This window comes from Nothobranchius furzeri, chromosome 1 (genome assembly GCF_043380555.1).
Source record: "Nothobranchius furzeri strain GRZ-AD chromosome 1, NfurGRZ-RIMD1, whole genome shotgun sequence".
NCBI classification, from domain to species: domain Eukaryota; kingdom Metazoa; phylum Chordata; class Actinopteri; order Cyprinodontiformes; family Nothobranchiidae; genus Nothobranchius; species Nothobranchius furzeri.
Window position 1 is genome coordinate 101,739,874 of NC_091741.1, and position 12,947 is coordinate 101,752,820.

Consider the following 12,947-nt stretch of genomic DNA (forward strand, 5'->3'; position numbering starts at 1 on the left):
TGATGGGTGCATCAGGGTAAGAAGAGAGGCAGACAAAGGGCTGTACCCATCATGCCTAGTGCCTGCTGTACAAGCCTGTGGGGGCAGTGTTATGATCTGGGCTTGATGCAGTTGGTCAGATCTAGGTTCTGCAACAGGATGTGCTCCAAGAATGAGATCAGCAGACTACCTGAATATACTGAATGGCCAGGTTATTCCATCCTCCGTGATGACACGGGCATATTGCAAGATGACTATGCCAGCATTCATCGGGCTCTAATAGTGAAAGAGTGGTTCAGGGAGCATGAGACATTATTTTCCCACATGGACTGGCCACCACAGAGTCCAGACCTTAACCCCGTTGAGAATATTTGAGATGTGCTGGAGACGGTTTTGTACAGTGGTCAGACTCTACCATCAGCAATGCAAGATCTTGGTGGGACATTAATGCAACACTGGATGGAATCGCAACAAAGTCACATCGAATGTGTGCAGTAATCAAAGCTAAAGGTGGTCAAAGCTGTGATCTTTTATTTTTTTGGTGATCTTTGGTGGCAAATTCTTTGTCCAGACAGTGTGGTTTGACTAAAGTGCATGGTTGCCTTCAGGAAACAAATCCAGACTTCTAAATTTCCCAGTAATTCACTCATGAATAAACATCCATCCATTTTCAACCGCTTTTCCAGAGTCAGATCACTGGGGCAGCAGCACAAGCCAAGAGGCCCAGGCATCCCTCTCGCCTGCTACTTGGGCCAGTTTCTCTGGGGGAATCCAAAAGCATTCCCTGGCCAGCCGAGAGACATAGTCCCCACAGCGCGTCCTGGGTCTTCCCTTGGGTCTCTTTGGACGTGCAATGAAAAAAAAAACTCACCAGGGAGGCGTCCAAGAAGCATCCTGACTAGATGCCCAAGCCACCTCAAATGGCTCCTCACGACCTGGAGGAGCAGCGGATCTACTCCGAGCCCCTCCCGGATAACGGAGCTTCTCACCCTATCTCTAAGCGACCCAGCCACCCTGCAGAGAAAACTAATTTCAGCTGTTTGTATACGCGATCTCGTTCTTTCGGTCACTACCCAAAGCTCGTGACCATAGGTGAGGGTAGGAACGTAGATCAACCGGTAAATCGAGAGCTTCGCCTTCTGGCTCAGCTCTCTCTTCACCACGACAGACCGATATAATGCCCACATCACTACAGATGCAGCACCAATCCACCTATCGATCTCATGCTCCATTTTTCCCTTACTCGTGATACTTAAACTCCTCGCCCCGACCCGGAGAAGGCATTCTACCCTTTTCCGATTCAAGACCACGGTCTCAAAGTGAGAAGTTGATTCTCATACCAGCTGCTTCACACTCGGCTTCGAACCGCTGAAGACTGACCAATTGTATTTCAATAAGAACAAGTGTTACATGCTTCTCAGTGAACCTCTGCTTTAACTTTTAATTTGATTTTTCATCTTTTGTAGCTGAGAACATTTGCTTGTTTCGGTTATTAAGTAGGAAAAAATGAGTGTGAAACTGTATTTTATGATCACAGAATCCCTCTAGGGGCTGTTTAAAACTTGTCATTAACTCAGTTTATTTTGTATTTACTAGCACTGTTTATTTTTGTCTGGGTGCAGCTTACTGGTAGTACTCAAACATGCTAAACATCTGCTCTCTGAGCGCTTCGGATGTTGCTCTCGGGAAGTTTGTGGTGAAGTTAAATAAACCTTCCATTTGCCTACAAATAAGCATCATCAACCAGAAGTTTACTGATCGTTACCGCATTATTTCCCTCCCCGTCTTCCTTTTGTCTTTGCAAACCCACGTTTTTTAAACTGAACACATGTACAGAATTCACAGTGCAGCTAGATTTATTTGTTTCAGAGGCTGAAATAAACAAGTCTGGCGCTGGCGGTCCCCTTTTTGACTTATGATGCATTCCTGCAGCACTACTTCTAAAGATGCTGGAGCAGTTGAGTGCGTTGGCCCCTCACCAAAGCTCCTGGGATCAGCCGCCTTGACCAAACAAGGCTATAGCTTCTGTCAGACTGAGGATAAACACACTCGATGTGTACAGCCAGAGAAAGCACGATGGAAGGAAAGACAGAAGGAAAGTGGAGAAGAGTGATAGCTGAAGGAAGAGTGTTTGGGAGGAGGGTTGACCTCATGACATCTGGTGTTCATTTCTGAATGTCGTGTCAGCCGTTCTGAGACAAAGAGGTTCTAGTTATGGATCATTCATAATCAAGGTATCCCAGGCAGAATCCCCTCTTAATTAGCATGTAGCGTTGATTAACCCCCACCTCCACCCCACACACACACACACACACACACACATGCCCAAAGAGCTTCTCATGTACTGCTGCTTGTGTCTTACCAAGAAGCGTGACCTCCTGAGTGATGCCGTAGATGTCTATGATGGCCCAGAGAGGACAGCCGATGCTGAGCCCACAGTGGAAGAGGACGGGCTCTCCATCGTTGATGCTGTAGAAAACTCTTCCATGGCGGTCGGCCCAGAATGAAAGAACATTGTCCTTCAGGGCCAGCCTCTCCGGCAGGGCCTTGGCCCAGTATCCAGGCTGTGTTACCAGGTCTGGACAAGCATATTTGGGGATGTCAGAAGCCGCCAGTTCACTGGGATCCAAGCTGGTAAAACCAAAACGTAGAGCTCCACTCCAGCCAGTATGCACGCCAGTCAAGCGTAAGCGCACCTGAATACATGGAATTACATCTTTACCTGTCATCACAACTATCCCTTTCTTTCATTCACAGTTGATGTTAGTGATATAAACCTTTTCATAAAGGTGAACGGGTCGGTGGGTGAATGTGATGCCGTTGCAGAAGCTGTTCTTGCGGGTGGCACGCCGAAAGTGTCCATCCAGCCTGATGTTCTTGCCCTTCGCATATGGATGAAATCGGGGTGAATCCAGGCTGATGTTGACCGGGGGGGCGGATGTTCTTCTTTCTACACCTGCTTCATTATTTGGCATGGTGTAATACTGCCTGTTAGCCACCGGGCGGTGCTGTAGAGTTGCATCTGTGGGCGGGAAAACACCGGGATGGGGGGTCAAAGAAAAAAAAAATCTCATTAACGACTTGGCTGAGTTGGAGAGGAACATGGTATGTGAAGCGAAGGCCTGGTTTTTATGTGTCCCGGCTATGTTTGTGACAACAGCTGCTGGAAAATATCAGCACACAATAAAGCGCTAGTAAACATCCCAATGGCAGCTGATTCAAAGTCTCAGGCACTTCCCCTCACGTAAATATTACAAAACAGACAAACACACAAAATAGTCCTGTGTAGCACAAAACAAGACATAAAGTCAAAAGTTTTCACACAATATCTTAATTCTAGGTGTGCATGGGGCTCATGTTCAGGGCTCACTTCTCTTCATTACATGAAGAGACAAAATAAAGTCTCCACCAGACATGAGTCCATAGTTTACCCTATACACACGCCCGGCCTAAAGCATCAAAAGGCACTGAACAACATCTTTGTTTCCTTCATAAAGTGGAACATGCATCACACAGGGCCAACTTAGATTGAAAATACCCAAATAAAAAGCTTAATGTTTGATCTCGTCTTCACAGGAGGTGTCAATGTCCTACTCAGGAAAAGAATCTCCCAGATGCAGAAATGAACAAGGATCAGAATCCAAACAAGACCAATCCAAACACGGGCTTTAAAAGGAGACATTTGCATTTCTTGGGTTTTATACAAAATGAACTGAAGCTTTAAACGAGTGTCTGCTGTATAGACTGGCTGAAATTCAAGAACAAGAGTGTCTACTTTCCTCCAGGGCCCCAGAGTGATTACGTTTCTGTTTAAAATTCACAGCGATCTGGTGAAAAGACAATAACTCAGTCAAATGGTGCACAGTACATTTCCTAAATGAGGCATTATCTCTGATTATATTCTAAACCATGGAGTATAAGCAAGACGAACATCTGTAACATCTCAAGTGATGTGCAGGCGCCTCTTCCCACTTTAACACGGGATTTTTTTTTCCAGAAAGTAAAATCTACTTTGAATGACCGATTAAAAAAGAACATGCTGGAGTTCAGCTAATACTGCCTTGCTGACAGCACGGCATACAAGGAATCTGCAGTTAAATCCCCCACAGCGCAGCCTGATATAGAAACGTGTTTGCCATTATTAGATGAGAGGAATAGCTCTATGGGTCAAGCAGCAAGGGACAGCCCAGAGCGTGGTTAGGACTTGTGATTCATCCCTGGAATCCAACAAGAAAAAGTATAAAGTAAGAAAATCCAAGCATCATAACTCTAAAATTTTCAACAGCTCTGCTCCCCGTCTCTCTCCCTCGAGCCATCCGTAACTCTGACTCGCTCTCCTCCTTTAAATCTAGACCCAAAACCCACCTGTTTCAGACTGCATACTGCTAGTGTCACCTTTTCCATCTTCATTGATTTTATTATCTAGTTTGTATTTTTAGGCTTCTGTGTGTGATTTTTGCAGTTTTTAAACTGTGTTTCTTTGTTGTTATTTTATTGCTGTAAAGTGTCCTTGTGTCCATTGAAGGGTGCTTTTAAATCAAATGCATTATTATAATTATTATTATTATTATTATTATTATTATTATTATTATTAAAAACTGTCTTGCTGATACATTTTTGGGTTTAGTTTGTTTGATCACTGTTGGTCGTTGCCAATAACCTTATTGTGGCTGTATTTTTTGTTAGTGTTTGACCAGCGTATCGAAACAGGCTGTGACTGTCAGCAACAAATTTGCAAGAGTTTTCCAAAGTCTCTGGGTTTTCACGTAAGTTTGCCAACTTCACACGAGGCAGAGGGTCTCACCTTTCTGCCAATGGACTTCCCAACATCCGAATCAATTATTTTCTAAATAGTCTGTTGTAGCAGGCGTCTGGAACTTATCTCAATTCAGTTTCTGAGTCATGAAGTGTTAGCCTAGTGAACTAAACCAAATTCTTGCTTTGCAAAGTTTGCCGCACGTGATGCCGCACTTGACTCACGGTCTTAAACCTCTTAAAAACTGTTACGACGAACCACTTCAGCTTGATTTCAAGTCTAAGATCTCCTATACTTTTGTGTCTTGTGCTGCTAACCAGCAGCCACAGCCCACTGGGATACTGGTTTTGCGCTCTTTGTTATCCTCTTATCTTCAGCTCATTACTCATACCTGCCCTGCCTCATCACGTGCTTGGTAATCACCCACCCCTGTATGAATACACCTGGTTTCTGCTTCTGTCTCCTAACATGTTACTTGCTGCTCTGTCTTCCCTGGACTCTTCACCTTGGCTTTCTGATATTTTGGTCTTTTATACACTATTATTTAAAAAAACGTATTTGTTTGCAAAACCACTTCCAAACAATTGATTTAGCTTTTGTGTGTATACAAGTTATATGATACTTCTCAAGAGTCTGTCTTGGGGCCATTGCTGTTTCTGTTTTACTTGACACCATTTGGTGACCTTGAATCACTTGCCCCCCCCCCCCCCCCCCCACGCTGTTATGTGTATGACTTACAACTGTACATCCCTACTACAGGGCAGAGCTGTGGGGAGATTAATAACCTGCAGCTTTGTCTTATGGCTGTGAAATGCTGGCTATCTGATAATTTCCTGCTTTTAAATATGGACATGCCAGACATGATGGGTGTAGCACCTAAAAACATGTGCCTCAAACACAAGCCATCACAGTAAAGTTTGAAGAATACATTGTAAAAACCTTTGACAGGCTCAAAGATCTGGGAATGTGGTTTGACTCAACCCTGACATTTGAACTTCACTTAAAAGAAACTGTGAATACTGCTTTCTTTCACGAATTGCTAAAATGTGGTAGATTTTGTCAGGAGTTTTGATGCATGCATTTGTTTCATCCAGATTTGACTAAAATAGTAAATGACCACGGGTCTCAATTATCAAACATTGCGTAGAATCCTTACTAAAACCGTACTTAAGCTCAGCAAAAAAAAAGTACTTACGCCAAGTAGGTTTGTGATTATCAAACATGGAGTACACACAGCTGCACGCAATCTCCGCTTCATAAATCTGAGACTAACGAGAATGTTTCTCAGCTGCATTTTAGTCACATACCGCCCTCACCACGCCCACTTACTGCCAAAAATAGTCAATGCAAAGTGCCTTGTGGATCTCATGCATAAGCCGGCTGTTGCAGCGCTCCGCCAATGACATGGTGACCGTAGATCAAGGCAGATCAAGGAAGCGCTATTTCATAAGCAGAAGTTGAGGTACCTGTGGGTGGGATGGAGAAATGAAAGGAAGTGCTTTTGCAAAACAAATAAGAGAAAATCCACAGAGTGGCACAGTGTTGCTGAAGCCGTCAATGTTGTGAATTCTTCAGAGAGATCTGTGGTGGATATTAAAAAAAAAGGTCCATTTGGGATTCCATCCCAGATTCCAGGGTGAAACTCACACGTGCTAACCAGTCAGCCAAACGAAGATCTCCCTTGTACAAGTAGCCAGGGCGCATGATCAATCGGATCACAGTGACAGGACACACTGCAGGTGTTCTCCATGTCGAAAATATGCGTAAGCGAGGTCCTTAGTCAACTTAAAGTTGCGCACATTTTTCCGCTAAGTTTTCTTTCATAAATTCCAAAGTTTGCGTGGAAAGTTGCTTACGCAATTTTCTGACCCCGTTTTGTGCGTAAGCAAGCTTGATAAATGAGGCCCCTGTATTTGTATAGTGACTTATTAGGGTTGTACAACTCCCCAAGGTGCTACATACAGGTCCTTCTAAAAAAAATTGCATATTGTGATGAAGTTCATTATTTTCTGTAATGTACTGATAAACATTAGACTTTCATGTATATTAGATTCATTACACACAACTGAAGTAGTTCAAGCCTTTTATTGCTTCTAATATTGATGATTTTGTCATACAGCTAATGAAAACCCCAAATTACTATCTCAAAAAATTTGCATATCTAAACGAGCTATTAACCTAATCATCTGAATCAACTAATTAACTCTAACACCTGCAAATGATTCCTGAGGCTTTTAAAAACTCCCAGCATGGTTCATTACTCAAAACCGCAATCATGGGTAAGACTGCCGACCTGACTGCTGTCCAGAAGGCCATCATCGACACCCTCAAGCAAGAGGGTAAGACACAGAAAGAAATTTCTGAAAGAATAGGCTGTTCCCAGAGTGCTGTATCAAGGCACCTCAGTGGGAAGTCTGTGGGAAGGAAAAAGTGTGGCAGAAAACGCTGCACAACGGGAAGAGGTGACCGGACCCTGAGGAAGATTGTGGAGAAGGACCGATTCCAGACATTGGGGGACCTGGGGAAGCAGTGGACTGAGACTGGAGTAGAAACATCCAGAGCCACCGTGTAAAGGCGTGTGCAGGAAATGGGCTACAGATGTCACATTCTCCACGTTAAGCCACTTTTGAACCAGAAACAGCGGCAGAAGTGCCTGACCTGGGCTACAGAGAAGCAGCACTGGGCTGTTGCTCAGTGGTCCAAAGTACTTTTTTCGGATGAAAGCAAATTTTGTTTGTAATTCGTAAATCAAGGTGCCAGAGTCTGGAGGAAGACTGGGCAGAGGGAAATGCCAAAATGCCTGAAGTCCAGTGTCAAGTGCCCACAGTCAGTGATGGTCTGGGGTGCCATGTCAGCTGCTGGTGTTGGTCCACTGTTTTTTATCAAGGGCAGGGTCAATGCAGCTAGCTATCAGGAGATTTTGGAGCACTTCATGCTTCCATCTGCTGAAAAGCTTTATGGAGATGAAGATTTCATTTTTCAGAACGACCTGGCACCTGCTCACAGTGCCAAAACCACTAGTAAATGGTTTACTGACCATGGTATTACTGTGCTCAATTGGCCTGCCAACTCTCCTGATCTGAACCCCATAGAGAATCTGTGGGATATTGTGAAGAGAAAGTTGAGAGATGCAGGACCCAACACTCTGGATGAGCTTAAGGCCGCTATCGAAGCATCCTGGCCTCCATAACACCTCAGCAGTGCCACAGGCTAATTTCCTCCATGCCACGCCGCATTGAAGCAGTGATTTCTGAAAAAAAGGATTCCCGACCAAATATTGAGTGCATAACTGAACATAATTATTAGAAGGTTGACTTTTTTGTATTAAAAACACTTTTCTTTTATTGGTCGGATGAAATATGCTAATTTTTTGAGATAGGAATTTTGGGTTTTCATGAGCTGTATGCCAAAATCATCAATATTAGAAACAATAAAAGGCTTGAACTACTTCAGTTGTGTGTAATGAATCTAATATATATGAAAGTCTAATGTTTATCAGTACATTACAGAATATAATGAACTTTATCACAATATGCTAATTTTTTTAGAAGGACCTGTATTATATATATATATATATATATATATATATATATATATATATATATATATATATATATATATATATATATATATATATATATATATACATACCTTATATTAGTGTTTCAGCTTTGCTTAACTGTGTATGTCTACATGCATTCTTATTTATTTACACATCATTTTCACCAGCTGTCTATCATTAAACAGTGAATGTCCTTCAACAGAATTGGAATGGAATGGAAAAAGCAGGAAATGCACATGCTGAAAGGTGTTGGTCTCCTTTTCCCTATTACTTCCTTGAAATGTGTTTACTTATACAGGATGTCCTTGAAAATGAGGTTTTTAATCTCAGTGGGAGTTTCCTGGTTAAATAAAGAATAAATAAATAAATGATAAAATGCTGCTAGCTAACATACATTGCTCACCTTCTTGAGGTTCATTGAGTTGTGAGGGGACACCTGCTGATTCTGGTAGGGACAAGGACGACAGCCCATTTACCATAATTAGTTGAAACATAGTTCCTCTTTTTGTGGATATCAAAGCTAGCAAACAGGTTGAATTTAACCACTCACTAACTAAACCCACCTTTCTTTGAGAAAAACTGTGACATACTGATGCCCTCTTCTCCCTGTACTCTTTCTCCTTTCTCTCCTTTTCAGGGACCCAAACTTTGTTTTTCCAGACATAATTGCTGCAGCCTTTGGCGTACTCTGCTGTCTGACTGCTGCGCGAGCTCGCGCCTGGCCTGCGACACAACTCACTGTGCCACTCGGCCAGGAGGATGACTGTACCATTTTATGCCGATACGAACTTGTCAAAATAAAGTAGAGACCCCTGAATAAATATTAATTTCAATAAGATGAAAAAATTGTTTGTTTAATGTCTTGAATTAGAAAAAAATACTGCAAAGTAAAGTACTTGTGATTTTTTTAATTTTTTGGGGTTCCCTGACAGCTGTGGTTAGAATAGCCCTAACCTTCCCGCCTTTACGGCACCCCTGCCTCCGGTAACTGGACAGCCTGCTCTTCTTCCTGAGCTACTGCTGTCCTCTAAATGTATGTTGTTGATGATAATGCGCCTGGAGAAAAAAACTATATTCCGCAGATCAGTTCAAACTTGAGTAATTTTCTGCTTAACAAGCAGTTGCAAAATGAAAAGGTTGTTTACAAGTAATGTATGAATAGTCTTTATAGGGAAAAATACATTTGTCAGCCCATCGAAGCCAACCTCCTCCCTGTAGAGACCAAAGAAATAGCCAGGTGTCTTTTACATAGACTACATGTTCTGATTGTGATTTAATCACACAAAGGTGGTTAGCCACTCTATAACAAGTCCTCCATAACGACACTACAGTTAACAAGTCATTTACACTTTCTGCTCCAGGACTGTCACTTGAGATTAACAGATTGTGTGACTGCAGGAATGTTAGGTAGTTTAACGGCCTTTGAAGCACTGCTGACTGGACACAACCCACGATGAATCACTGTCAACCCCTCACATAAACAGGCGAAGGGCTGATACTAGACCTTTTTAAACTACGGTGTCATCAGCAGAAAAAGAGCCCAGATCTAAAACAACAGACAGATGAGCATCAATTTAGTTTCGTCCATCCATCCATTGTCTGAACCCGCTTTGTCCACGTAGGGTCGCGGGGGGCTGGTGCCTATTTCCAGCGGTCAATGAGCAATCAGGCGGGGTACACCCTGGACAGAGAGCCAGTCAATAGCTGGGCAACACAGAGACACACAGGACAAACAATCACACACACACACTAACACCTAAGGACAATTTAGACAGACCAATTAACCTAACAGTCATGGTTTTGGACTGTGGGAGGAAGCCGGAGTACCTGGAGAGAACCCACGCATGCACAGGGAGAACATGCAAACTCCATGCAGAAAGATCCCAGGCTGGGAAGCAAACCCAGGACCTTCTTGCTGCAAGGCAACAGCTCTAACCGCCAATTTAGTTTCATAAAAGTCAGAAACTGGTAATTGAGAGTGAATTACAAATGAGACAAAGATTTAAAATGCTGTCCAAAAGAAACAAATTGAGATAATTTTCATCAGCAGGCACCTGAGTTTACAGCAGCTACCTGTGTCATGGATCAGCGAGTTTTACAGAGAAACAGGCTGGTTGGGTTCCTGGGGAATGATGAGGTGCAAATAAATGCAATCATGAGACCGCACAAGACACAGTGCCATGAGCCTTCTGAAATGGATTTAGAGTTTTGTCAGAGTCATTCTCAGCTGCTGGATCATCTGGTTAGGAACTCGTTCATCTGGGCAGAATGCAGCAGTTTATTCCTGTCTTTGTTGTGTTCTATTAAAGCAACCAGGTTTAAAATCAACAGCTGTATTTTATCACATTCAGCTCCAGATAATGGTAATCACAATAAGCATTTATAATGAAATCTAAATGTCGGAATCTAAATATAAATGTGGTTTTAATCCAAATATTCCACATTTAACCTCTAACCTCTTGCTGTTTAACCTTCCCCTCACCCCCATCCTAACCTTAACCCAGTTTCTAAACTTTGTTAACCGTGTTTGAGAGGGACGTTACAACAAGAAACAAAGCTTTGCAGCGCAAGTGGGTTAAGGTTAGGGTGGGGGTGAGGGGAAGGTTACAATTTGGTGAAATCTCCATTTTACCGAGAGTGTTGGAAAGCGACGCTCTGGCACCGCGTGTCGCCTCCCGACGCGTTGGAAACAAACGCTTGGTCACCTATCGTCAGTTTTAGCCACTCCGGGTGAGAGAATGTGTTGAGTTAGCAGGGGGAACCCAGGCTGGAACATTATTGGATGAATCAGACTCAACAGTACCGTCCACGGGCCTTAGACTATCATATCCTTACCCCATTTTTACTATGGTAAGCTGGATTTTCCTGTTGGCTGGAAGTTGTTTAAAACTGCCTCATCTAATATTGTATTATTCATTCTAAATGTTTATTTTGAGTGTGAAGAAAATGATAAATATGGCTGTCATTTTTTTAATACTCTATGCCTGTTAGCCAAATCTGTGGTGAGATTTTAAAAGCTGAGTGAGCAGTAGAACCAGTACAGTCATTTATAACTTAGGGCCAGAGCCATCATCAGCTGCATTGGTTGGCTGAGTATTTGGTTGGTAACAAGGCCTGTTGGGGGTGTGAGTGTGTGAACGATGTTAACTCAAAGTGATGTGAGGAACTGATTATCAAGAAATGGGCTCTAGGTGGCATGGCGAAGTGGCTCGGGGTTGAGAGCTCGTAATCATGCAAAAACTGGGGCTGACAATCAAGTCAGACAACTGAATAAATCACTGTAATCACTTCAGACTGTGCTTGATGTAATGATGCCTGGAAAAAAATAGAATCAAAAGATATTTACAACCCTTTGATCAGTTCAGTTCAGAGGTTTGATTTGTTGAGTTGCGACTGTAACAGCACGCTCCTGGGATTAGAATTAAAATGGTACAGATAAATAACCAGATGCTAATAAGCTCTGGATTTGGATTTAGGTTGGGTTCTCAGCATAAGGACCTTTACTCAGGAAATAGTTTAAATACTCATTTTATTACTACAACCATGTTGATGAGAATAGTTTAAAATGTTGGTAAGCACACTAGCATTAATTTGGTTCAAATGAATTATTTTTACATCTATCAGTTTCTGCATAAATACAAACAAATGAATGATGTTAGTAGCGAAAAGAAGGCGAAATCAATATTCAAACATTAAAGTGGGAAACTCAACAAGTCATGTCCCTCAAAGTTTGGCAAAAACTCAAAAGTAAACATGTTAAATGTTTGTGACCCAGTGTGTAATCAACATCAACAGAGTCGACTCAGCAGCTTTTAGACGCTTTAATTAACCATCTAATTGATCTTACGAGCAGAAACTGTTCCCTGCACCTCTTGGGTGATCAGTGACCAGTAAAGCAGCACAAATGACCTAAATTATCCAAACACTTGCACACGTTAAGACCTCAAAAGAGAGGCTTTCTGTAACTGCGGTCATAGTCTATATATAGTTCCCTATCAGTGGTTTGAGTCTTCCTACTGAGCCTCCGGTGTACATCAGAGCGGCGCGTAAAGGGCGCTCTTCCCGGGAATCTCGCTCAGCTCCCCCGCGATGACGAGGAGCGCGTCTCACAACCTGGACCCAGAGCCATGGGCATCAGCTGGCTGCTCCCCCCACAGGAACCCACCCAGTGACAGATAAACCCAACAAGTCTCACCTATCAGAGGTTTGGGTGCCGTATTGCCCATTATACCCAGAGATTCCTCGCGCCGGCTGATGATTTGATGGCGGAACTCCTCTGTCCATCCATGTACCCTCCTGATCAGCTTCTGTTCCAGATGCAGTTTCAGCCCGTGACGTTTCCTCCCAACTGAAGCGTTCAATGTCAGCCCCAAGCCGCTGCGACAGGCACACACCTCCAACTGGTGCACAGCAGCCCCCCACCCTCTTGCGCGACTTTAAAGACACAGTAAGCAGAGACCCCCGTACCCCCCCCCCCCCCCACCCCACCCCACCCCACCACCACACACACACACACACACACAAAATAATCAATTTAACCCCTAATTTACTCAACTCTCTGGGAGCCTGGTGAGATAGCTCAAACAGCCTAATCTGAAGGGAGGCAGGGTGCTGAACTTTGAAATGACCTGAGGAAATCAAATCTGAATT

The 12,947-nt window shown here is 43.2% G+C and overlaps 1 protein-coding gene across 1 annotated transcript in view; it reads right to left on the reverse strand.

Moving 5' to 3' along the window:
- neurl1b (neuralized E3 ubiquitin protein ligase 1B) overlaps positions 1-12,715 on the reverse strand; it is a 16,521-nt gene extending 3,806 nt beyond the window's left edge. The window contains exons 1-3 of the mRNA XM_015973085.3: positions 12,493-12,715; positions 2,757-3,001; positions 2,342-2,675 (exon numbers count right to left, since the gene is read on the reverse strand). Coding sequence (XP_015828571.3) covers positions 2,342-2,675; positions 2,757-3,001; positions 12,493-12,523 — 610 coding nt within the window. The 5' untranslated portion in view covers positions 12,524-12,715. The remainder of the gene's footprint in view (positions 1-2,341; positions 2,676-2,756; positions 3,002-12,492) is intronic.
- Positions 12,716-12,947: the final 232 nt, after the last annotated feature.